The sequence below is a fragment of the Mangifera indica genome, chromosome 11 (genome assembly GCF_011075055.1).
Source record: "Mangifera indica cultivar Alphonso chromosome 11, CATAS_Mindica_2.1, whole genome shotgun sequence".
Lineage (NCBI taxonomy): Eukaryota > Viridiplantae > Streptophyta > Magnoliopsida > Sapindales > Anacardiaceae > Mangifera > Mangifera indica.
This window is the reverse complement of record NC_058147.1, coordinates 5,847,581-5,870,746: the sequence shown is the minus strand read 5'-3', so window position 1 is coordinate 5,870,746 and position 23,166 is coordinate 5,847,581. Positions and strand designations below refer to the sequence as shown.

General features: G+C 34.3%; 3 protein-coding genes and 1 pseudogene across 3 annotated transcripts; 2 read left to right on the top strand and 2 right to left on the bottom strand.

Moving 5' to 3' along the window:
* Positions 1–732: 732 nt before the first annotated feature.
* On the top strand, positions 733–3,855 carry LOC123228575 (uncharacterized protein At4g08330, chloroplastic). Its single transcript, XM_044653979.1, has 2 exons — positions 733–1,096; positions 3,158–3,855. Exons 1-2 carry the CDS (start codon positions 1,014–1,016, stop codon positions 3,552–3,554), a joined length of 480 nt encoding a protein of 159 aa, XP_044509914.1. The 5' UTR covers positions 733–1,013; the 3' UTR covers positions 3,555–3,855.
* Positions 3,856–6,639: 2,784 nt separating this feature from the next.
* LOC123228529 lies at positions 6,640–8,290 on the top strand (annotated as a pseudogene).
* Positions 8,291–12,227: 3,937 nt separating this feature from the next.
* On the bottom strand, positions 12,228–13,921 carry LOC123229208. The gene is made up of 2 exons (XM_044654859.1): positions 13,361–13,921; positions 12,228–12,807 (listed from the first exon to the last, which is right to left on the bottom strand). The coding sequence occupies exons 1-2, from the start codon at positions 13,689–13,691 to the stop codon at positions 12,440–12,442; spliced, it is 699 nt and encodes a 232-aa protein (XP_044510794.1). The 5' UTR covers positions 13,692–13,921; the 3' UTR covers positions 12,228–12,439.
* A 2,051-nt stretch (positions 13,922–15,972) lies between these two features.
* Positions 15,973–22,866, bottom strand: LOC123229674 (long chain acyl-CoA synthetase 9, chloroplastic). The gene is given in 16 exon segments (XM_044655593.1): positions 15,973–16,311; positions 16,702–16,908; positions 16,977–17,111; positions 17,201–17,331; positions 17,841–17,968; positions 19,014–19,170; positions 19,173–19,196; positions 19,199–19,241; positions 19,336–19,467; positions 19,469–19,510; positions 19,629–19,760; positions 20,214–20,483; positions 21,238–21,318; positions 21,461–21,501; positions 21,504–21,809; positions 21,812–22,866. Coding segments are annotated over 16 exon segments (2,187 nt in total). The 5' UTR covers positions 21,897–22,866; the 3' UTR covers positions 15,973–16,038.
* Between the last annotated feature and the right edge of the window lie 300 nt (positions 22,867–23,166).

Below are 23,166 nucleotides of genomic sequence, written 5' to 3'. Positions count from 1 at the left end.
CATTCTAAAAGCCACATTCAAGAAAAATATTTCGGTTTTGCAATTTTTACTATTTTCAATTCGACGACAAAATCTCTACAAATATATTAAAATAAAAAATAATATTTAAATTTAATTAAATTACTTTTACACTAAAGAGAATTATAAGTACAAACAATCTGACTATCGGTTGGATCAGGGCCACCCCTTCCTTTCTATTAGATCGACGTCTAATTTAGTTTTTAAAATATTGTTTTTGAATAAAATAATCTTCGTTTCCTTTTTTATAACTATTTTTATTAATGGAAATTGGTCTACAATTAGATTGGGCAAGAGCAAACCTAATTGTTCGACTTAGAAAATTCTATTTTAGGCCAAACAAAATTCGAGCTTTGGACGAGCCAAGACAAAAAAGTTTTTGTATTTTCAAAATCATAGCGACATGCCCAAGTTATACCTAAAATAAACTCAAAATTCAAAACTCAAAACTCAAAACTCAAAAAATTTAACTGAATCGAGCTTGAACAAAAGAAAATACTTGACCTAAATGGGCAGGCCTGAAGCCCAAGCCACAATTTTTTATATGGGTCCAATTCAGTAGGCTTGATTAATCGACCTAAATGAAAATGGATGCTGAGTGGGTAAATTAATAGAATTTTCAAACTTAAAGAGAGGATAATGAGCCTTCATTAAAGTTCGGGTAAGACATAGGCATTTTTCTCTTAATTAATTAAAACAAAAACTTTCATGTTTCCGTTATAACCCAGAGGAAACACAAACATCCACCGCAACCCGTTAACATAACAAAGCATAGGCTCCATATTTTCCAGCTTCTCTGTCAAGCTGTTACTCTTTCTGATTCATCTAGGCCTTGAACTCGGACAGTTTAACCTACCCGATTTTGGCGGAACACGTTCCTCGTCATCCGTCAACCACCTAACCGCTGATGCGAAGCATAAGTATATTTATTCTTTCACTTCCGTCAACTTTCCAAAGTTACCGTCTCAATCAAAGCCGTTAATTTCTGAGAAGTAATGGATAAAACTTCGGCGATTGTTGATGCGAACCATCATCACTCCTTCTCTTCGTCAGCTTCTCAGAGACATGTTAGCTACAGGTCCACCGTCTTTCTCTTTATGTGTGATTATTTTTTTAAGTGAAGATTTATGTTTGGATTGGGTCAATGGAGTTGGTTGCTTTGGTTTTTTGATTTATTAGCTACTTGCTTTTGTGGGTGAATTATTAAACTCTGATCAGTTTGATATGTGTGTTCTTGGGATTCCAAAAAATTTACGAAGGGTTGCAATTTAATAGTCTTAAGCTGAATTAACACAGAGGCTTTTTTCGATGATGAGTAGGGTTTGGATGGCACCGAATTCATCCGTATGTATTTGTATATTCATCTTTGTTTTTGATGGGGGGCCAATGCAAGAAATGGAAGTTAATTTTTTGTTGGTGAAAATTAAAATGGATGTTTGAAGATATTATTGAACCTATTCATAGAATGGAATCCGTGTTCTCTTGATTACCCCTATATACATGATGAATTGGTTATTCCATGTGATATGGAGAACTAATGGGGTCATTTGATATCATGGCTTTTGTTCAGGTTGGCCATAAATTGATCATTGGCCTTTTGATGCCTTCAAAAGAGTGCCTGTTCTACACAAATTCTCAGCAAATGTTTGGCCATTTGGTTCTGAATGGCCAGGTTACATCTGACTAGTCAAAATATTGTTCATTTGGAAATTATTGTGTTAGATACAATCTAGATCAGTCAGAGTGAATAAGTCTATTCTATTTGAAAAAAAAAAAGAAAAAAGAAAAAAGAAAGTGAATCAGTCTAATGGTTCCCAAGTTTTATCATCCTTTGTGAGATAAAGGGCCTGTTGTAATTGTTTCATACATTTAGGGTGGTATTTAGCATTAATGTGTCTATTCACCTCCAACTTGCTGGGGTTAATAACTATATATACTAGAATGGAAGGCTAAAAGATGGCAGAAATGTCTAGCTATAACATCAAATTGATGTTTTTGGTGAATGCAGTGACTGCTGGCTAGGCTTTTTGCTGATGAGTTCCCTAAGGACATTGTTTTTCTCTTGTTAGTGAAACTGAAGGCATTGGTTAAGGTTTAGTAATGTCCAAACACATCCTTTTTATTTTGAAAACGCTAATATTTCTCTTTTTGAAATTGTTTCTCAACTTCTCTATTGCAACAAATCTAGCAGAGTTGGTATTGGCATGTCGTTACTATATAATCCATATCATCAAATTGAGAGTGCCAAATTACTTGCTTGCTAGTTATCATTGAAAAAAAAAAACCTTATAAACATGTTGATCTTTCAAAGATTCTAATAATCCATATCATCAAATTGAGAGTGCCAAATTACTTGCCTTGCTAGTTGTCATTGAAAAAAAAAAAACTTATAAACAAGTTGATCTTTCAAAGATTCTAATAATCTTGCAAATGTTTCCTATCAATGCAAGTTTATCTCAAGATATCCCTATGTCGAAATAATAGATTGTCTTTTTCTTAGAAGAAAAAAAAGCCATCTGCATGTAATAAATGGGACCTATTACTTAATATATGCTCTATTTTGATATATGTACAATGTCTAGTGATTCTTGGTTTTCTATTTTCCCCTTTGTTTTGATGTTATCAGCTAGAGGCAAGTGGGAAATAGAAATTTGTTGTCAGATGGACTATAGAAACTAATGGAATTGAACTCAGCTTATTCTAAGTTCCCTTCTATCTGAGTGCATATACTTTTTTTCTGTTTAAATTGGTGTCCTCAAATTAATATTTGTACTTTGATTATGAGTAAGGTAATAAATGTAAGCAATTAATCCTAAGTCTTCTTATATTGTCTCTAAACTCATATTTTAATGTTTCTATAATCTTCCTCGTAATTGTGATTCCTTCCTTGGTTAATATCTTGTTGTGGAATGGGTAAAAGTGAGATCTGATGCAATTCTTCATCTTAGTTTGAATGACTGATAGACTAAGCTATAAATGTCAAAAAGTATACAACAATCTAAAATAAGTTGTCAAAATAAATAATATTGTGACTAAAAGTTCTATCCGTTTTCAAACATAGTGGGATTTTTTGTGTCTGTGATTCTTTTATCTTTGTTATATTTCCGGAGATAGAACATGAGAGCATTCTTTTGTGCAGCTGTGGCTCTTGTGGGTATGAGCTAAACCTTAGCTCCTCTAATCGGAACATCTCAACTATTGGCTCAAAATATGGAAAATCTATGAAGCGAGGGATCATATCATTTGTAGACATAGATGAGAGCAGATTTACACAGGTTGATGAGCTGCAATGCATTCCCTACTTTTCCAAAAATTCCTGGGGGGTTTTCCGTCACAGAACCAAACTCCTTTGCCGAAAGTGTGGTAACCATATTGGAAATGCATATGAAGACAAAACCATAGTTAACACACCTGTGCCAGATGGATCTGATTCTACTTCAGGTAATTATGGTTCTGGTGAGAGAAAATATAATGTTAGAATACGGGCCTTACAGCCTTCATCGGCCGAGGGATCTGGCACTCCACTGTTCTCATGATATAGAGTGCTAGAATTTGTTTCTTCAGCAGGTATGATATTTCAAATGTTGGCGGCTACTACTAAGAGTTTTCTGTGTGATTATTTTTTGTATAGGTGTTTTAAATGTATTTATTTTTGTCTTTGTATTTATCAACAAGACTTGTATATGGAAGTATCAGAAACTAAATCAAAAGAAAAGAGTGTGGAATTTTGAAAGGAGTTGATCAGGTCAAGAGCCTGTAAGCTTTTTCCAAATTTGAATGTAAGAAAGAGTGATATTTTTAGATTGAAATAAATGCAACACTTACGCCTTTGCAGCATCTTATGCTTCAGCCTCTCTGGTCCCTTCTCTGTTTCTGGCTGCTACCAAACATACTACTACTTAGACTGCTACCAAACACGTTGCCAGCTAGATTGCTACCAAACATGACGAAGTGCTAGGATGGCTCAACTGCTCGAGAGCGGCAAGTGAGACAATTCTTTCAACTTTCGAGTCATCTAGCAAATGCTTCCCACCCATTTCCCATCCAAGTTTTAGCCTAAAAACATTTTCCCATTCATTTGAATGCATAAATCACATTATTTTTTATCCAAAACCTTGCACCGTCAATTAGGGCTGGATTCGAGCTGGCTCGGGTTGACTCGGTATATTTTTTTAAAATTTTTTTATACAAAACGACGTCGTTTTGATCCATATATATGTGCAAAACGGTGTTGTTTTGATATAAAAAACTAGCCGAACCGAGCTGTTACCGAGCCGAGCTGAAAACGAGCCGAATTCGAATCGAGTCGAATTTGGCTCGAATCGAGCTCAAACCGAACTCGAGCCGGCCATTAAAAAGCCGAGCCGAGCCTGAGCTGGCTGCGAGCCGAGCTCGGCTCGGCTCGAATCCAGCCCTACCGTCAATGGAAGATGACCAAAAATTATAAATTTCATATTACACTTAAATCCACAAGACTTTTTCCTACCCAAACTTTGACCAAAAATTATAAATATCATATTACTCCTAAATCCACGACTTTTTCCTACCCAAACTTTGATGAAATGGTAATTTTTCACATTTTAATTTTGAAAATTCCATTTACCTATTCGGTAGTGAATTTTGTTTGGTTTTAGTATAAGCTACTATTTTGTCTTTTTAGTTTAATGGCAAAAATGCTCTCACCGTCTAGTTGATCAATTTGTCCTTCAATAATGTTTAATTTATTAATATGCCCTCTAATAATTATAATTATAATTTTAAACTCTCTTCGGTATTTTAGCTTTTAACTTTTCTTTTGGCCAAAAGATTATTCCCACGCAAGATTTAGTAAAAACCTAAATTTATACATATTAACTTTAAAAAACTTAAATATCTATCATTCTATTTAAATTTACTTAAATTTAAGGATAAAAATGTTATTTAACTAAAAATATTTAAAAAAACTTAAGATTTTATCACATTCCCCCTTTAGTTTATAAAACTAACATTTCTCCTTACCCAAAATCTAAAAAAGTGACAATTCCCTCTATGGTTTTTTTTTTCTCCCTTCTTCGACAATAACCATTGTTCTGATCGACAGACGACCTTCACTATAATCTTTCTCTCCCACCTATCTGTCTGTGTTACAATTCATTTTCATTGGATGAAGACAGATTTATCTTTGTCTAACGAGGAAACGAAGACGAATTTGATTCCCTAGACAAATTTGGTTTCTCAGACGAACGAATCCAGACAACGATTGGACAACGACTCTTTCTCTTCCATTCTCTTTTTACTTTAGTCCAATCTCTTTCTTCCACTCAAACAAATACACACAAAATCTTGCTGGCGGTTGATATCCCACCTCTTTAGTTGATCATCACTCTCTCTTTCAATCTTCTATTCTTTCGGTCTAATATCCTCTCCCACTCAAACAAAAACCAACAAAAAATAAATAAAAAACACAAAATCTTGTTGGCAACTGGAATCACACTCCTCTGGTCAACCACTACAAGGAGTAAGAATTGTAAATGCTATATATTAGTGGGCAGTGGAGTGATCCATGAATAGTTGATGAAGGTGGACGTGTAGGAGTAGTTTTTGTTGGTGGAGGATTCCATTTGACACCTCTAAAATTAACAATTCCATTCGATGAGGCTGAATTTGTTGGTGTATATTTTTTCCTCATCAAAAGGAGATGAAGATGATAAGGAGATTACATTTTGGGTGATAAAATATGACTTATACAATGAGTAAATGAAAAAGTGTGTTTAATTCTTGATGGGAAATTGTTAATCACTCTTTTAATATTGGCCTAACATTTACGATGCAATATTATGATAGCAAGTTAATAAATAAGTTATTCTACTCACATTTAATTTAACAATTCCACCACCTATATACCTAATTAACTATAAGATTAGATGGGAATAAAGTAACTTTGGAGGGGATTGATTTGAACTAAATTTAGCTAATTCGTTCATTATAGACTTAATAGTTTAAAATGTTTCTAGATATAAGGGATAACACACCAGTTCAAAAACTGACTCAGTTAAATGACAGATCTAACGGTTTATAATGATTACATTTGAGAGAGAGTGTTGGAGGTTAAACTCTCATATCTAATAAATATAATATAAATGATTAGTATATAAGTGTGATAAATTAAACCTTAACACGAGTCAATTGATTTTGTGTAATAGAAATTTCTTCATGAACCAAGCATTATTCGAGCCAATTTTATGACAACTTAAATCTTGTTGCATTATTGTCCAATACTCACCTATGCCCTGTTAAAAATAGACCACCAAGGCGCCAAACGATGTGAAACATTTAATTTACCTTGTATTTATTGGAGGGTATTCTTAGTTCCTTTTATTCTCATTAGGTTCAAGGTAAGGCTTACCTTACCTAGATTCAAGGGCGGCAATGGGGGTTAACCCCCGCCTTAACAAATTATTTCATATGGAAAAATCTACAATTCTCCTCTATATAAACCAAGCTTATTTCTATATGATTTTAAAGGCCCATTCAAATATTTATTCCTTTTTTGGTCTTTGTTCCAGTATGGAGCACTCTTGCACTAACAAAATTGCCATTTATCTCTTCTTTTACTTTTGTATGTTAAGCTCTGCATTTACCATGAAAACTTGTAATTTCCGGGCAATATTTAACTTTGGTGACTAGAATTCGGATGCCGGTGGACTGTCTGCTTCACTCTCTCTGCGTACCAAACCTTATGGTGAAACATTCTTTCACATGCCGGCAGGGAGATACTCCGAAATGAGTCGGTAAAACTTTCACTTCACATTGACAAATTTCATACCATTTTCATAACTCTGTGGAGAATTCTAACGTGACACAATTTTAATTAGAGAAAAGTAAAAATATTTTGATGGTTACTGATTGGCATTCAATATGTTGGTGTTTCAACTAATGCAGCTGAGAGTTTTGGCCTGCCATATCTCAGCGCATATCTTGATTCACCAGGCGCCAATTTCACGCACGGTGCAAATTTTGCAGCAGCGGCGTCCACCATCAGGCTGCCCAACAGCATTAAACCCAATGGCCGCCCCAGCCCTTCCTACTTGCACCTCCAGTTCTTACAATTCCAGCAGTTCAAATCAAGGTCTCAAATAATCAGAAAACGAGGTAAAATTAATTAACCCTGCAATTAACATAAAAATTGAATATTAATTACAAACACTATCAGCAACTTAATTAGGCCCCCTCTTTTGCAGGAGGAATATTTGTAAATCTAATGCCAGAAAAGGAATATTTTTCCAAAGCTTTGTACACTTGATATTGGGCAGAATGACCTTGGTGTTGCTTTCTTTCTTAACAAGTCTGTACAAGAAGTTAATGCATCAGTCCCTGATATCGTCAAAGAGTTCTCTGCAAATATCAAGGTAAGAAAAAATTGAAATGTCTCTAATTTTGAATCAAAAGGACTAAATTAAGTTATGTTGAAACAGGATATATACAAATTGGGAGGCCGATCATTTTGGATACACAACACAGGACCAATTGGGAGCCTGCCTTACATTTTAACGTATTTTTCCTCACCAAAAGACAGTGCCGGCTGTGCCCAGATTTACAATGAAGTGGCTCAGCATTTTAATCTCAAGCTGAAGGAAGCTGTTGTTCAACTCAGGAAAGATTTTCCTTCTGCTGCATTTACATATGTAGATGTCTACTCTGTCAAGTACTCCATGTTTAAGGAGCCATAGAAATACGGTATTTAAATCCAGTTTTAAATCAACTCTAAACATTGGTTTCTTGTTTGAAGACTGATTCTGGAAAATGATGAGAAATTGCAGGACTTGAGCTTCCGCTTGTATCCTGCCGTGGCTATGGTGGGAAGTACAAGTACAGCAGTGATGCAGAATGTGAGGAGAGGATTGTTGTTAATGGCACCAAAATATTTGTGTTCATGCGGACGCCTGTCAGTTCGTGTAAATTATGATGGAATTCACTACACAGAGGCTGCTGCTAAGTTTGTTTTCGATCACATCTCTACTGGAGATTTCTCAGATCCCCCTAATCCATTAAAAATGGCATGTCACACCTCTTAATTAATTAACTATTTGTTTTAAAGCACGATCCTCTTAGAAACAGGGGTGAGTGTAGCTGGGTGTCAGGGGTGAGTGTAGCTGGGTGTCTTGCTCTCAAAGTATGACTCGAGTCGAAACTTGTGAGGATAAGTTCCTATCCGTTCACGTAGGTTCTGAATCTCAAGTATTCGACATTGTTCACATAAACAAAACCAAATAAATCAACATAAAATATGCAATAATTATCATCATTATTATCAAAATCATCTTTCAATTCTTATTCATAAGAGTGCAAGTACTAAACATCAGCACCCTTTTTAATCCATAATAATGAAAGGATGACATTGATATTATTTTTAATTTTAATGTCTTTATATATGCACTAAAAAGGTTAGCAAGAATGGAAATTACATAAACAGAGGAGATAAGAAAACACCTAATTGCAAGGTGAAAAAAGAAGATATAAGTACAACAATTAGTACCTAAAAATTTCACAAATCACAATCAATTGAGTGTTCATTCTCCACCTACACATTGGCAAGGCCAAAAGACTTATTCCCACCCAAGGTTTAGAGTAAACCCAACTTATACTCATTAACTTTTGAAAACCCAAATACTTATTTACCTGTAAAATTTTACTGTTATTGTCAGAGGTAAAATAGTCATTTAGCTAAAAAAAATTAAAAAACTAAAATTTTATTATATTTCCTGTCTTAGTTTTAAAATTTAACAATTTTTTTCATCACCTAAAGTTTGAAAAGTGACCATTTTCCCTTAAGGTTTTTTTTCTCATTCTCTCTTGTGAGGATTTGTCATCTCTAACTGTTGGCTCTCTCTCTCCCTTCCCTCTTTAGTCATCTTCGTCAAAGACGAGGACTCAGATGATGAGACGATGAGTTTTCATCTTGGACAAAGACCATTTGTCTTTGTTTGAGATGAAGACAATTTCATCTGTCTCCGACGAAGATAGCCAGAAAGGGAAGGGAGAGTGACTAGAAGGGGGAGAGCCGACAACAAATGGCTACTGGAGAGAAGGAGAATTAGAAACTAAGGGAGAGAGGGGTGAAACTAAAATTTTCTAGAAAGCTGGGGGTGATTAAATAGGAAAAAGATGAGAGTTTACAAGAGAAAAAAGTCAATTTTTAAACATAGAAAATATAAGGTTAAAGGACAGAAATAAAAATTTTAAAATTTAAGGGTGATTCTAAAATATGAGTTTAAATAAAATTTTTAAATGATAATTTTACCTTTAACAGTAACAACAAAATTTACTAAACAAATAAATATTTAAGTTTTTAAAAGTCATGAGTTTGAATTTATACTCAACCTTGAGTGACCGGTAGCAAATATAATCTATGGGGATTTGAATTTTGAACACCTTGAAGCTTGTTATTATTCAAATTAATACAAATGGGGCCGATTCCACCTTCACATTAAATATCAATTAATCTTTTTCTTCGTTGTTGGATTAGGATTGGGATTAAGGTAAAATAATAATTATCGAAGGATGAATGGATAATGTAAAAGAGAGTAACTTAAAAAGGAAGATGTCATAGTCAAAGAAACAATGAAGGGGAACCAGTCTTGTCCAGTTTCTCGCTTGTCCCATTTGTGTCGTGACTGCGCATACACATGAACATGAAGAAGAAAAGGAAGGAGATTTGGTTTGATTTTACATTTTATATCCCCAGAAAATGAAATTTCGATGTCGGATAGCAGGGCAGTGAATCATGCCTCTTTTCATCACATCAATGGAGCCCCAAACCCACTAACTATTTCACATCAAACACTATTTCTTCTGACCTAATCACCGGAATTCTTTCATTTTCTTTCCTATCAAATCTGTTACTGGTGTTATCAAGATTAAATTTATCCGATGAGTTTTACTTATTTATTATTAATGATATTAGATTTTACTTATTTAATATAATTTTTTTAATTTTAAAAAACAAGTTAATTTAAATAAAATTTTCTCGTTATTTATAAAAATCATTTTCTCATATTATTTAAAAGTAATTAAAAACCCTTTCATAATTAGATATAATGAAAACGACAAAAATCAAAGTTCATCTTAATGAGAAGTAAAATGAAGGAGTACGAAAATAAAAAGCATTTGATCTCACAGGCCGAAAAATAGGAAAAAGGTTAAGAGTTGTGTAATGTATTCAATTATTAAAATGAAGAACTGAACTAACGAAGAGCATTTAGTCATGTGAACTGTTTGTGAAATGCAGAGCAAGATGAGAAGAAGAATGGAAAAAGGAAAAAGTTATAGCTGGCTTTGGCAGTGTTGGTTTATAGCTAGCAATAGGCAGAACAAAGGAGGCCTACCCAAGTGTCTAAACTTTTTAAAGTCTAAAATGCATCAATTTTTATGAATGTTTTGGATAGAAAATTTCCCTTTTTATGAGTTGTGTGAGTCTCTGAGATAGAACAATGTAATGTGCTGGTTGTCTTCATAATCTTCAGCTTCCAAAAGGAGCACCTGTTTATCCTACAACCAAGGAAAAAGAAAGGATTCGATAGAATATCAATCTGAACCTAAATTCTTTGCATTTAATATCTTAGATATCAAGGTTGATCCTTCTGCGGTAGATGAGTCAAGCATTACTCCCCTCCTTCCTTCTAAGGAAGGAAGAGTTGCAATGACTTCGTTTAAGGAGAGTAAATCCCCTTTCCCAGAAATTTGTACCTAAATTGTATCAAATTCAGAATTCAAACCAGCAAGGAAATAATTGATTCTCTCCTTTTCAACAAACCGTTTAAGGAGGTCTACACCATCAGTATACCTCATCTGGATGCATAGATAATGATTCCTCTCATGTCATTATGTCTACAAAAGATTGAAGTACTCAGTGACCGAATAAGTTTCTTGTTTGGTAATCATCACTTTAGTTTTGATCTCACGAATATGGGCATCATCACAAACTTTTAAATAGGTAATCTTGACAACCTCTCAAATCTTTTTGGTATTAATGAGAAATATAATAGTATCATTTATCTTAGATATTATTGAATTTCATAATCAAGACATCACTATAGAGTCTTCTTCATCCTAAATAAAAAATTTTGGATATCATTCCTTAGGCCCAATTGAGTGTATGACTCACTTTGCCTCTTCCCTTTAAGAATGTGCAAGTTAATTGATATCATTTCAAATAGTTCTTCCCATTTAGCCAATACTATGTTTGAATATTCTACAACTCTTTACTTTGAACAGAGACATCTCTTCCAACGAACATAATTGTTGTCGCCGTCATAATTTTGTGATCTTAAGGTTGATACTAAGAGGGGCATAGGTTGAACCTAGTTCAAGAACAATGAGCCTAAAACTTTGATACCACAATAAAAGTTGAATAATAAACTAATCTTATTATTCTTTATGGATAATCTTAATTTATGTATAATTGATAATAGAACATAGAACAAAAATTAGAAACCAACTTGATTGACTTTTCTATTGAAAAATAAGAAACAAAACAAAGTAAAATAAATTGAATAATAAAATTACAATTAAATATTTAACAAAATAGTAACAATCTACGAATTTCTAACCAAATGGGTTGAAACATCAAGTTAAAATTTATCATAAAGAAAATTGTATTTATATCGAAAAATATAGCAGTATTATTTATCTTTGATATCATTGAATTTTATAGTCAAAACATCACCATAAAGTATTCTTCATCTCAAATAGAAAATTTTGGATCTTATTATTTAGGTCCAGATGAGTATGCCACTCCCTTTACCTATTCCCTTTATGAATTACCCAAACAAAAGATTTTATTTATTTTTCATGACACATATCTTCAACAATACAAATGTTGATGGATATGGGTAAAGAATTCACTAATTGCCATTGATCATGAGGAATTAATTAAGCAGGAGCAGGGTTTTCATCTTTTTAAACCTAAACACATATTTAGAACTCTCACACCTCATTTTCCTCTCTCCATCCAAATAATTTTAATAAAGTTTGAAAAATAAAATTGAAGAAGGGAACAGGATGTTCTCCCTCCAAGAACAACTATAAGACAAATGCTAAAACAATATAATTTTGGCCCTATAAATAAAGCCTCATGTTTTCCACTAACTGCCCCAAACATGGGGCCTTTGAGTTTGAGTGACTAGTCCTTTTAATTATAAAATATGTATGTTTGCCACTAACCATGCAAATTTTGAAGGCCACAAACACTATTGTAATAGTTCCTCTACAGCCCATTCTGTTTATACAATAAAAATGAAACAGAAAAATACAAGGATCCCATCATATATTTTAATTAAAAGCAAAGAAAAAAGCACTTTCTATAAAGCTATTTTGACTCTTCCAGTCTCAATAAAGGTAAGAATTTTCAGCTTATGGAGGAAAAAGACTATTGTCTCTTTCTCTATACAATCCCTGCTGCTGCTTTATTCTTTGGTCCTCCTCTCTTTGTCAGGCTTCTTATCCACCCTTTCCTCACCTTGACTCCATGATCCACATGACACACATTGCCCTTGTTTGACCTCTTCCACCTGACTAGCTGCAGTAAATGTCCAATCCGCCTTCGCCACCTCAGCGACGAGCCATGTGTAGCCTTTGCATGCTCTATCATACTCTTGTTCTCCTTGTTATTACCAACAAATTCTTTGGTGTTCATGTTTTGGTTATTCAAGTACATGCCACAATGTTCAAGGGTCACCTTACTTGAGACTGGATTTGCCTTCTCCCATGAGGCCACCCCATTGTCTTCAAATTTTATAGAGATGAATGAGTCTGCAAAACCCAATAAGGCAAAAGACTTTATGACATCAATTAATTTGTTTTAAATGCTTATCAAACACTTGTTTGTTTAGGTACATGATTAGAAAGATTTGACATCATAACTATTATGTTTGTCTTAATTTATATGACCGTTATAATCTTATTTTTAAGACCTAGTTAGAATTTAAATATTTTTAGTGGCCTCCAAAACAAAGAGTAATTCACATATTTAGACAGAAATCTTAATTAGATTTTCAAGAACAATACTGTAACTTTTTGGCATTGTTGCCTTTCCCTTATATCCTCTTAATTTCTGAACATCCTTCTCATAAAACCATGAGCTAAATCAACTGGGTTAATGCAAAAGAATCCAAAAATTACAGAGAAGAAAAGATTCAAAATCTCTTAATAGCCTATCTCTGTCCGCATAGCTGGCTAAGCCTTGACCATTCTTTTGTCATTAAGCAAACAATAAAACAAGCAAATCATAATTCTTTCCAGTAAAACAAGAAAATCATAATTAAATGAAAAAAAAGCATATAAAAGTGAAACAAAACAAAGTTACCTTCTTGACTGCTGCTACATCCTTCATGGTCATCAGAAACATCAGATTTCCAGTGGCGAAATTCAAAGCGATTGAGAAGAGTTCCTAAAGTAAAGATTTTGGGAAGATGAATGGGAAGCTTCTTGTTGTCTGAAACATTAATTTTACTATTACTGGAATTATGATGATGACTTGTTCTAGCTGAAGAAGAAGAAGAATGTTGGCCTTGCTTTGCAGCCAAAACAAGAAGCTTTTCATTCAAGCAAAGTGGACAAACCCCAACAAAAACCTCTTTGGGATGAAAATAACAGCCAGAATTGCTGTCTTCTCCATAACCATGAATGTTATTCATGTTATGGGTGAAGTAAGTGCATGTGTTCAGAAGAAGAGAGTCAAAAGAACTCTCTGAGGAAGCATGTGAACTTACAATGGAGAGAGAAGAGAAATGAGTTGTTACTTGTTGCAATATAACTATATATATATCCAAATGGTGCAAAGCAATTTCACTTGTAATTCTAGAGAGAATGCAAAAGATGACCCACTAATTAAAATTTTCAGTTTGGAGGATCCAACAACAGGGTATGGGTATTCTTGTTTTGCATTGCCATTCAGGGACATTTAACTGCATAAATTCCCATCTCATTTTTATCAAAATTTATAATTTAAATCAGAAAAAGTTGTAACAAATGTAATACATATATAGGCTAGCTTTGATTAATTTTTGTATGTTTGAGATTAGGTCAAAAAAATGAAGATGGGTCGGTCAAGTGATGTTGATGCCCACATGATGTCCTTTACCTCCTTCATAAATATGCATCCTACCAGAAAATGAAATGTGGGCATGATTTAATTAAGTTGATTTAATTTATAAGGGATTTTTTAGGCATGAATCTTGAAGATGTGGGGTTTCAAAAATTAAAAATTTTGACTCCAACTTGATTTGGAAATTTAAAAAAAAGAAAAAATCACAAGAGTAGGCAATTGATGTAACACAAAGCAAAGCTATAATGTTTGGCATCAATTTTTTAGATCTGAGGTTTATTTTTAACAAAGCAAAGCAAACCATTTTTACATTAGCTCTGATATATATGTTTCTCATTCAGGTCTATCTTTCTGTCTTTCTTCTCTTGTTTTTCATTTTTAATTTTAGTATGGAAACTATTTATAAAATTTGTGCAAAAATTTTACTACCCATTTGGGCCAATTTGCATCTCTGTCACTGAATCAGGTTTCTCAAATTGGATTAGATTTTTTTTGGATCTGGTGCACGTGGGTATGCAATTTAAATCCTTTATTAATTTTTTAAAATAAAAATAAATCATACATCTAATCACTTTTAGGAATTATTTTTAAAATACACACACTACACAACAAATATTCTACTGTTTTTCTTTTGTTCTCGTTAATTTTTTCTCCTCAAACCTGTCCTCCACTAGTGCAAGCTCTCCCTTGGACACATTCAATCTGCCCGTGTGTGTTTAGTGAGAAATACACCACAATACATTATGATACTAAGAAAGAAAATTAAAGGGCAAAAAGAAAAAGGTAGAAGAGAAATGCTTTTTGGAGTGTCAATGGAATTACAAATTAAAAAGGTGTAAAGTGATTGAAACAAACAAACTGATGTTCACATGGGAAGAAGAGAGGGTGTTTCCATTTTCATTGGCTTTAAGTCAAGTTTATATCATGGACCAAAGGAATTGTGCAGCCGTTGTGGGTCTCATTTTCCCAATGGGTCTTCTCCAAGCTTAACTAACATCTCCGTCTCTAATTTTTAACTCCAGATAAATGGGCACCCGTTTTTTGGGGCAAATCAATCACCTAACAAGATAAATTTATCTGGGGTGTTCGACAGTTTTTCAAATTGGATTGTAGGCTTTCAATGTCGTCTAGAAATTTCTCCTATTAAATAATGAAGAGGAGAGTTGGTTAAAATGTCACTAGTAAAAGCAAGTAGGTGTCACCTTCGAGCCTATAAATCCTATTTAGCATAGTTTATCTTATTAGGTGCCAGTAAGTCAAGGCAAATTGAATGACAAGACTTGGTCCTTTACTCATAATAATTTCAGCAGACAACTAATACAAGGGAATTGCCAACTTACTAGAGAGGTAAAATATGGTTGAATAAGATAGATATTAATGTCTAACAAAATTTCACCTACTTTCAGGTCACCTAAACTGGGTCAAAGTGGAAGCAAATTTTAAAAATTTTGTAGTTTTGCTGCGGAAAAATGGAGTTTACTGCTGTTTTTATGGGCTCTGTCTCACATCAAAACAAAATAGGAAAAATGGGCAGTGAAATAAACAGTGGCATTCTGTTGTGTTGTATTCTGCTCCATAGATGAGGGGTCCCAATCCCTATCTGGGTTTCAAACAGTTGTCTTATTTGCTAGCTTTTAGTCTATGCAAGCTACTTGATAACTCAATTCTAACCATCAAGCTAAAAGTACCCCTGCGTTTCAAGGCAAATGTTATCATTATCCATCATCATTAGGGGATAATTACTGCTGAGTGTCAGTTTAAATGCTAATGTAATTGATTAGATTCATTTTTAATAATATTTTTTAAAATTGGTTAGTTCCAATGACACATTGTGACTTTTTATGGTCTATATTCATTTGGAAAGCAGAGGATGCAAAAATCTGATTATGTTTTCTCATATTTTCCTATAGATTATTCCAAACAAACAAAATAAATAATCACACACAAAAGAAAAATAACTTCAGGAGTACAAGAGCAAGAGAAAGATTTGGGTTAAGTGAAGATAAGTAGCACCAAGACAGTTTGGCAGAAAACCAAATTTTTTCATCATCATATAATCTTGCAAGGTCGTCGCCAAATGTCTTCCTAATAATCTCTCTTTTAAGCTTGAGAGCTGCAGTGACCAAACCAGATTTAGGTGTCCATGGCTCAAAAAGCAATTTTATCTTTGCAGGAATCTCAAACTTCTCCAAACGTGCATTCTTAGCTGCCTGTAAGTTACAAAAGAACCAAAACACAGTTAATTTCTCAGCTGCCTGTAGGTTATTTTATGTGAAGCACACATTGATTTCTTTCAGGTTGTACATTATGTTCACAAGAGTTGAATGGAAAGTATTCATAATTGTTCAATAATGAGCATCACCACAGCTCAGCGGAGCATTTATACAAAGCAAGTTAATGCATTCGCCAGAGAAAATCATGGTGGAAAAGTCAATTATAAGGCAAGAAAAATCAAAACTGTCAACAGCATGTTACAAGTGGTCTTAAGTATTTGTACCATAAATGATGAGAAGAGTTCATAATAAGCACATGAAGACACTTTTGAAAACTTGAAAATAAGACTCTGTACATCATGTTAAATATGAATTCCTAATACATACCCTTGCAAGAGATGCATACACTTCCTTCACTGATTCTTCTTTTTCACACAATGTAGCAAAATCATTATAATTAATGCTTTGCTTGGCAGCCCAAGCTTCCAGAGTAGGCTGTGCAGCCACCACAAGAGCAACACAGTAACCATGAAAGGGATCGGCATACAACATTAAGTTGTCTATGTACGGGCTCACCATCAGAGCTGCGTCAACCTGCCCAAAAAATCATATTAGACATTGAATGCATCTGATGACAAAATTTTTAGAAGCAATATTTTTACCTTTCCTAAGGAAACATATTCTCCATGCTGAAGTTTGACTATATCTTTCTTACGGTCAATTATCTCAAGACAATCATCAGCATGGAACTGCCCTATGTCACCTGTATAGAACCACCTCACTCCTCTCTCATTGACCTTCAACACATAAAAGATTGCCATATTAAAAATTCCCATGTTTCTTTCTTTAGTGGAAAAGTCATTATATAAAACTATGAAACTCATACCTTGTACACTTCCTTTGTTTTCTATTCATTTTTGAAGTATCCATATGTAACATTTGGACCACCAATTACTATTTCTCCTCGAGCCATTGGCAAGTCAGTAGTTAAATAACCACCTTCAGACCAATCTACTACTGAGACAGAGAGACATTATGTGATTATTGATAATATGACCACTGATAAACCATCACACAATGAGACAACCATACTGCAAGTACAATAAATCATCTTAAAGGAGAAATCCTTATAAGAGAAGCATAGGATCACTAGTGAGTCTCAAATGAAGAGAATGGATCAAGTTTTACCACAGTAGATGGGTATTTAAACGTTAGAGACAGAGAGCAAGGAGAAACTGTAAGGTTCAGCACAAGCAGAGGTATGCACCTACGGGAAACACAAGCAAGGAGGAACATGAGTGCATGTGCATGCAAAGGAACATAAAGAAATGGAGAGGCAGAGAAATGAGGAAAAAGGTGGAGCAGTATAGTTTGTGCCATGAAATCATCCACATGAAGTTGAAATATTAACATTGAACAGGAGCTGCTCTTAGAAACTGATCACTAGCAAAGTTCCCCAAGAAAAGTGCCACGTATTTGTCCATCACTTTCCCTTAAAATGCATGGAGGAAGGATTATCATCAATCACTTTGTTACCTTAATAAATGAGCAAGCAAGTGGAGCACCAGCTCGACCAACAGACGTATCATCAACCTCAGAGAAGGTACCACCAGCACAAGTCTCAGTAAGACCACATCCTTGGCATATTGGAGCACTGGAATATAACATTCAAATAATGTGAAGCTCATATATAAAAACGAAAATCAAATTGAAATTATGCTCCAGAAGATATATCTTAAATAACTATTACAGCATTGCCTATAAAATTATCCTAAAAGTACACGCTATTATAATTGAAAACTGTTGCCCGGTTCTGTCCAAGTACCATTATGTCCTACTTGAGCTAGAACTACATCTAAATAGCTTGAATTGAACAGTGATGGGCCACAATCAGGATTGCCAATTTTATGATATCAGCTTTCACCTTAGCACAGATCCATTTCAAAGCCTCCTCAGTTCTGGAATCTGCTCATATTAACTAATTATACAGCCAGGGGTCACTGATAACAAAGGCATCAACCTAATTCTCCATTAAAAACTAAAACATATACCCAGGAGAGTTGCAAAGATTCCAAATATTGGATAATTAAATCTCGTATCTATAATATACAATAAACCAGTAAGGGAAGAGACTAATGGACCAGCTCCATGGTCAGCAACATTAAAAGCATAAATGGAGCAAATTAGTGGCTGCAGTGGTATGTCAAGGCACTGTTTTCTATATTAACATCTTAGAGAACCTTCTGCCCCAATGATATTTACACCAACTTCTAATTTTATAGTTTGATTGAATCAATAACAGAGTTAAAGACAAAACTTCTTTTAGGAGGAATATAAAAACATTTATGGGGGATTGAGGACGTAAGTGCAACAGATATCTGATAAAACTAAAATGAATATCCACAAATATTATATTGTAATATGTCTTAAAATCACTGACTTGTAAAGAACAGACAAGTCCTGGAACCTTATCATCATCAGGATCTGCTATCTATTATGATTCCAAGAAGGTGAAACGCAACCACCCTATTAGTCCTTGTTTGGTACAAACTAGTTTACTGGCTTTCAGTGCTTTTATATCATAGTCAAATTTAGCAGACAGATATCTAAGTTTTAAGTGTATAAGAATGGCAAGACAAAACTCAGCGTGCTCATAACCTTAGTAAAGATCAGCTAAAATACACTCAAGGTACACACACCCAAGACAAATGTTGATGAATCTTTGAGTATCACCAGAAAGCGGAGCACCTCCTGAAAGCACAAAACGCACCTGACCTCCAAGAATTGCTCGTACCTTTCTAAACACAGGAAAGTTCCATAGAAGCCTTTCCAGGCCCCAAAATCCTAGCCAGCTACATTTATTGCAGACATCCTACAAGAATTGCCAAGTCAATCAATTTCTTGGCAGGTCCACCTTCTGCATCTACCTAAAGTGTTTGAAAGATTTCAGCATAAATGGAAGAGACCTTCAGAAACCAGGATAACACAAACAAATATATTTTAATTAAGTTACTAACTAACATTCTTCCACACACCATCTCGAACACAGTCAAGTATTGCCAGGACAGCCGCCATGAGAGTTGTCCTTAATACAGTGGCATCCACCTTTGTTCCTCTCTTTATTTTGTTTGATGTATCAGTTAGAGTCAAAGGGGGCACCATATCCTATGGCACTTCCAACAGCAGAAATTACATTCTACAGTACACAAAGAATTGGAAAAAGTTAACTCACAAAAAATAAAAAACAGATTAACTTTTACGAAAATAAAAATGAATGGAATAAAAACAAACAAATCATACTATATGTTATATACCTCAGCTGCCAATTCAAGAATATAAGCCAGAGGAAGGTATGCCATATAAACATCCTTGTTTGCCAGATTAGGGACAAGTGTCATAACTGCAGAAACTACAGATAGGACATTGGCATGTGTCATCATCACACCCTGCACAAATTTGATACTGTGGATGTTATTGATACTATAGAAATTCAAACTCATTAACTCCCAAAAATATCATAAAATTCAAACATCTCGCAGAAAAATTGTTGCTAGCAGTAAAAAATCCAAAATGAAAAACTATTCCAATATTAATATGGGAAGGATTTATAAGTTAGACATTTAACAAAAAAAACTATATTTAGCATTTTAGTTACTATGAATATATGTCATAAATGAAAGCAACAGTTTGCCCAAGGATAACAATGCAGTTCCAAGAATGTGGAGATCTCAAAGAGAAAGGATTTGGAATAAAATGATTTTTCACACTTGAGATTGGATTGAAGCACCAAGACCAAATTGGTCTATTGGATCTAGAAATTAGTTAATCATTTAGAAATCAATTCCAAGCCTTGAGCTTATGAGGAAGTACAAGATTCATAACAGATAAAGTTGCTTAACCTTAGGCAATCCAGTACTCCCACTTGTATACATTATAACAACAATATCAGCTGGAGCAGGTAACTCAGCAACAATAGGATTTTCTCTGCCAAGACTCTGTACACCAGCAAAAGAAATGATCTTCCACCAACCACTTTGCTCAATTGATGAGGCATTAGATAAGATGTCAACATCCATACATATCACAAGCTTCACAGTGTCAAGTTGTCCACTTATATCAGCAAGCTTTTTCAGTTCTTTATTCCCACAAATAACAGTTGTAACCTCTGTCTAAAGAAAAAGAATGAAAAATAAAATTAGACATTGTATAAAAGGAACACAAATAAAAGGCCTCCATGCTAAATCCAGTAGTCTATAAGGCAAGTCTCGTTCCATTTTCATCCAATTAAATGTTCCAACAAGTAGGACCCAATACATATTCCATGATTAATTTTTTGGTTATTTGATTAAACTAAACTAGCATAGCTTTACCAACTGAATAACCCTAAACTAGTGTAGTTAGCTAGCTAAAAACCAAGATCTATGTGTCTAAACAGGAAAGATGAAACCTAAACAAAAGATGAAAATTTCAAAATTCAAAAAATTAGAAGCAAATAAGGAAAGGGAACATTTTTACTGCTTTATGTATTACAAAATAACTTAATGATGGACCCAATACATATTCTATGATATGAGATACTGTATTTAAGGGATCAGCCTCAAACTCCTATAATCTATCTAAATAAGACTGTGCTGGTAAAATTAACCAGCAAGAAGGAAACAAGGTAAAGAAATCTGAATAACCATGGCATAGTTTTTCAAAGTAGTGAGTCAGGCTTAGTTGCTAAAACAAAATACATGTAAGTATTCAAAGAACAAAGATATAGATTTTTTTTTTTTTTCAGTAAGTAAATAGATAACAAAGATATTGATCTGGTCCCTTAGATCACAACTAACTGTTTAAATAAGTACACAAACAGTGGTTTCAGCATTCACTTCTGTTGACAACATTTTGAACAAATAGAGCAAGAGATAGAGAGAGAACCTCACTTAATGAATGGCACAGAGCCTCCTCTCCCAAAGATGCATAAATAGTCACCACAGTGACATTGCGTCTAAAGCAACCATAATACAAGAAAACCACATCAGTTATATCAAAAAGCCACAGCAAGCAAATGCGACAATAAGTATATCTGTAGAACTAATGACTAATAAGTTCTCAAAAAATTTCAGCAAATTATGATATTCAGTGATAAATAGGGTAATACCTGCAATGCAAGAAACCATTCTTCTCATGTAGCAGCAAAAATTCCTCCTTTCTGTGCCCAAGTTGAGCTAAGCCAGAAGCAAAGTTGCACACAGTTTCAAACGCTTTACCATAGGTTAGCCACTCATAATCTCCCAAATGAAGCTTCTCAAAGGATCTTCCATCTTCAGTGACTTCATTCTCCCTTGAAATTAATTTTCGAGTTCCAAGCAAGCGTTTATTATGATGCTGCTTTCATGAAAGTTCAAAACGTTCTGCAAGAGTATAAATACCTTCCCAAGCTGTAATTACTGGGGAAGGAAACTGAGAGTTTCTTATTGCATAACCAGGTTCTCCACCAACATCAACAGCACTCCTCGTTTCTTTGAATTCTTGGAGTTCCGAAATAGAAAAGTGAAAACTAGAGGAACAAGGACTCCAACAACATAGGGAGTCATCTTTCTAGGATTTTATGGCCCCAGAAAAATATACCAGTTTAAATACTAGAAACAGAATCACATTTAGCCATTTATTCAAAATATTATTGGAAAAAATGGTAAGTGAGTCTAACGACGATAACATTAGATGAAACCAAATGTCAACTGAATTTTAAGCTTTATAGTGGAGCTGGAGCTGCCAAAATTAAAAATTGAGATAAAATGGACAGGTCATAATTCTTTTTATTTTTTCATCTTTTTACTACAAAACAATAACCATCTTTTTTTTCTATGAAACATAAGTAAAATTAACACTTGATGACGAGATAGACAATATAATATAAACCAGCTACCACACTCCTAGACAATCAGCTTTCAAGAAGTAAAATATAGTTATGAATATTGAGTGTAGAACCGGTGTAAACGTCAGAAACTCATAGCCATGGCGGATCATCTTTTCGACAAGAAGTTCAGCTGATTTCATCAGTGAGTAATTGAAAGAAGAAGAAGAAATTGAAGTCGAAACTTTCTCTCAGTCAAATATCTTTCTAAACAAATGCAGCATATTTATTCAGTCAGTAATTATAGTAAGAAAGAAAAAGTGGAAAAACATAACTTCCCATCACATCAAACATGTTTAACAGTAACCGGACCAATCTCTACGACTCTTTATTCTTTCACCGCGGCATCAAATGAAGAATTCATTTCTCAAGATACTTCAATTTACACAAACTACACCTAAATCCCAAAAATTAAAAAAAATGCTTCATGTGCACTAATACAAAAGCTTTAACAGTCTCACAGATTACCAAAAGATTCACAGCCAACAAAATAAACAAAAATCCAAAAGAACCCATCTCAAGGAAAAACAAACTTGAAGTGACAGAAAAAAATACCAGCAAAAATGAACCCAGATGAGCAATGTAATGCCCTGAAGAGAAACAAAAACGCAGCACCTGCTGGCGGCATTTTTCGTGTTATTGTTTTTTGTTTAATGCAAGGGGGGGGGGGGGGGGGGGGGGTGGGGGCGGGCGCGGCGGGGCCGCTTTGGGGGGTGGGGGAAGGAGTGGGACAGACAGACAGGTAACGACAACAATTGAATTGGTATGACCCACAGACGTGGACTATTTGAGTGTTCAAGTCGTTAATAAATCAGGAGCGTAGCTGAAAATGGTGGATGTGGTGCATGCGGCCCAAATGCCATGCCATGCAAGGTGGCCCTTGTCCTGTGGATCACAACAATACAAAATTTGGTGCCGATTCCCAAAAGTAAAAAAAATAACCATGAAAT

What these genes read in the sequence shown, in the direction of transcription:
- LOC123228575 (XM_044653979.1), top strand. Translation starts at nt 1,014, where the DNA reads ATGGATAAAACTTCGGCGATTGTTGATGCGAACCATCATCACTCCTTC. An exon ending in CAGAGACATGTTAGCTACAG is followed by an intron (nt 1,097 to 3,157) that starts GTCCACCGTCTT and finishes TCTTTTGTGCAG; the next exon opens with CTGTGGCTCTTGTGGGTATG.
- LOC123229208 (XM_044654859.1), bottom strand. Translation starts at nt 13,691, where the DNA reads ATGAATAACATTCATGGTTATGGAGAAGACAGCAATTCTGGCTGTTAT. An exon ending in ATGTAGCAGCAGTCAAGAAG is followed by an intron (nt 12,808 to 13,360) that starts GTAACTTTGTTT and finishes TGGGTTTTGCAG; the next exon opens with ACTCATTCATCTCTATAAAA.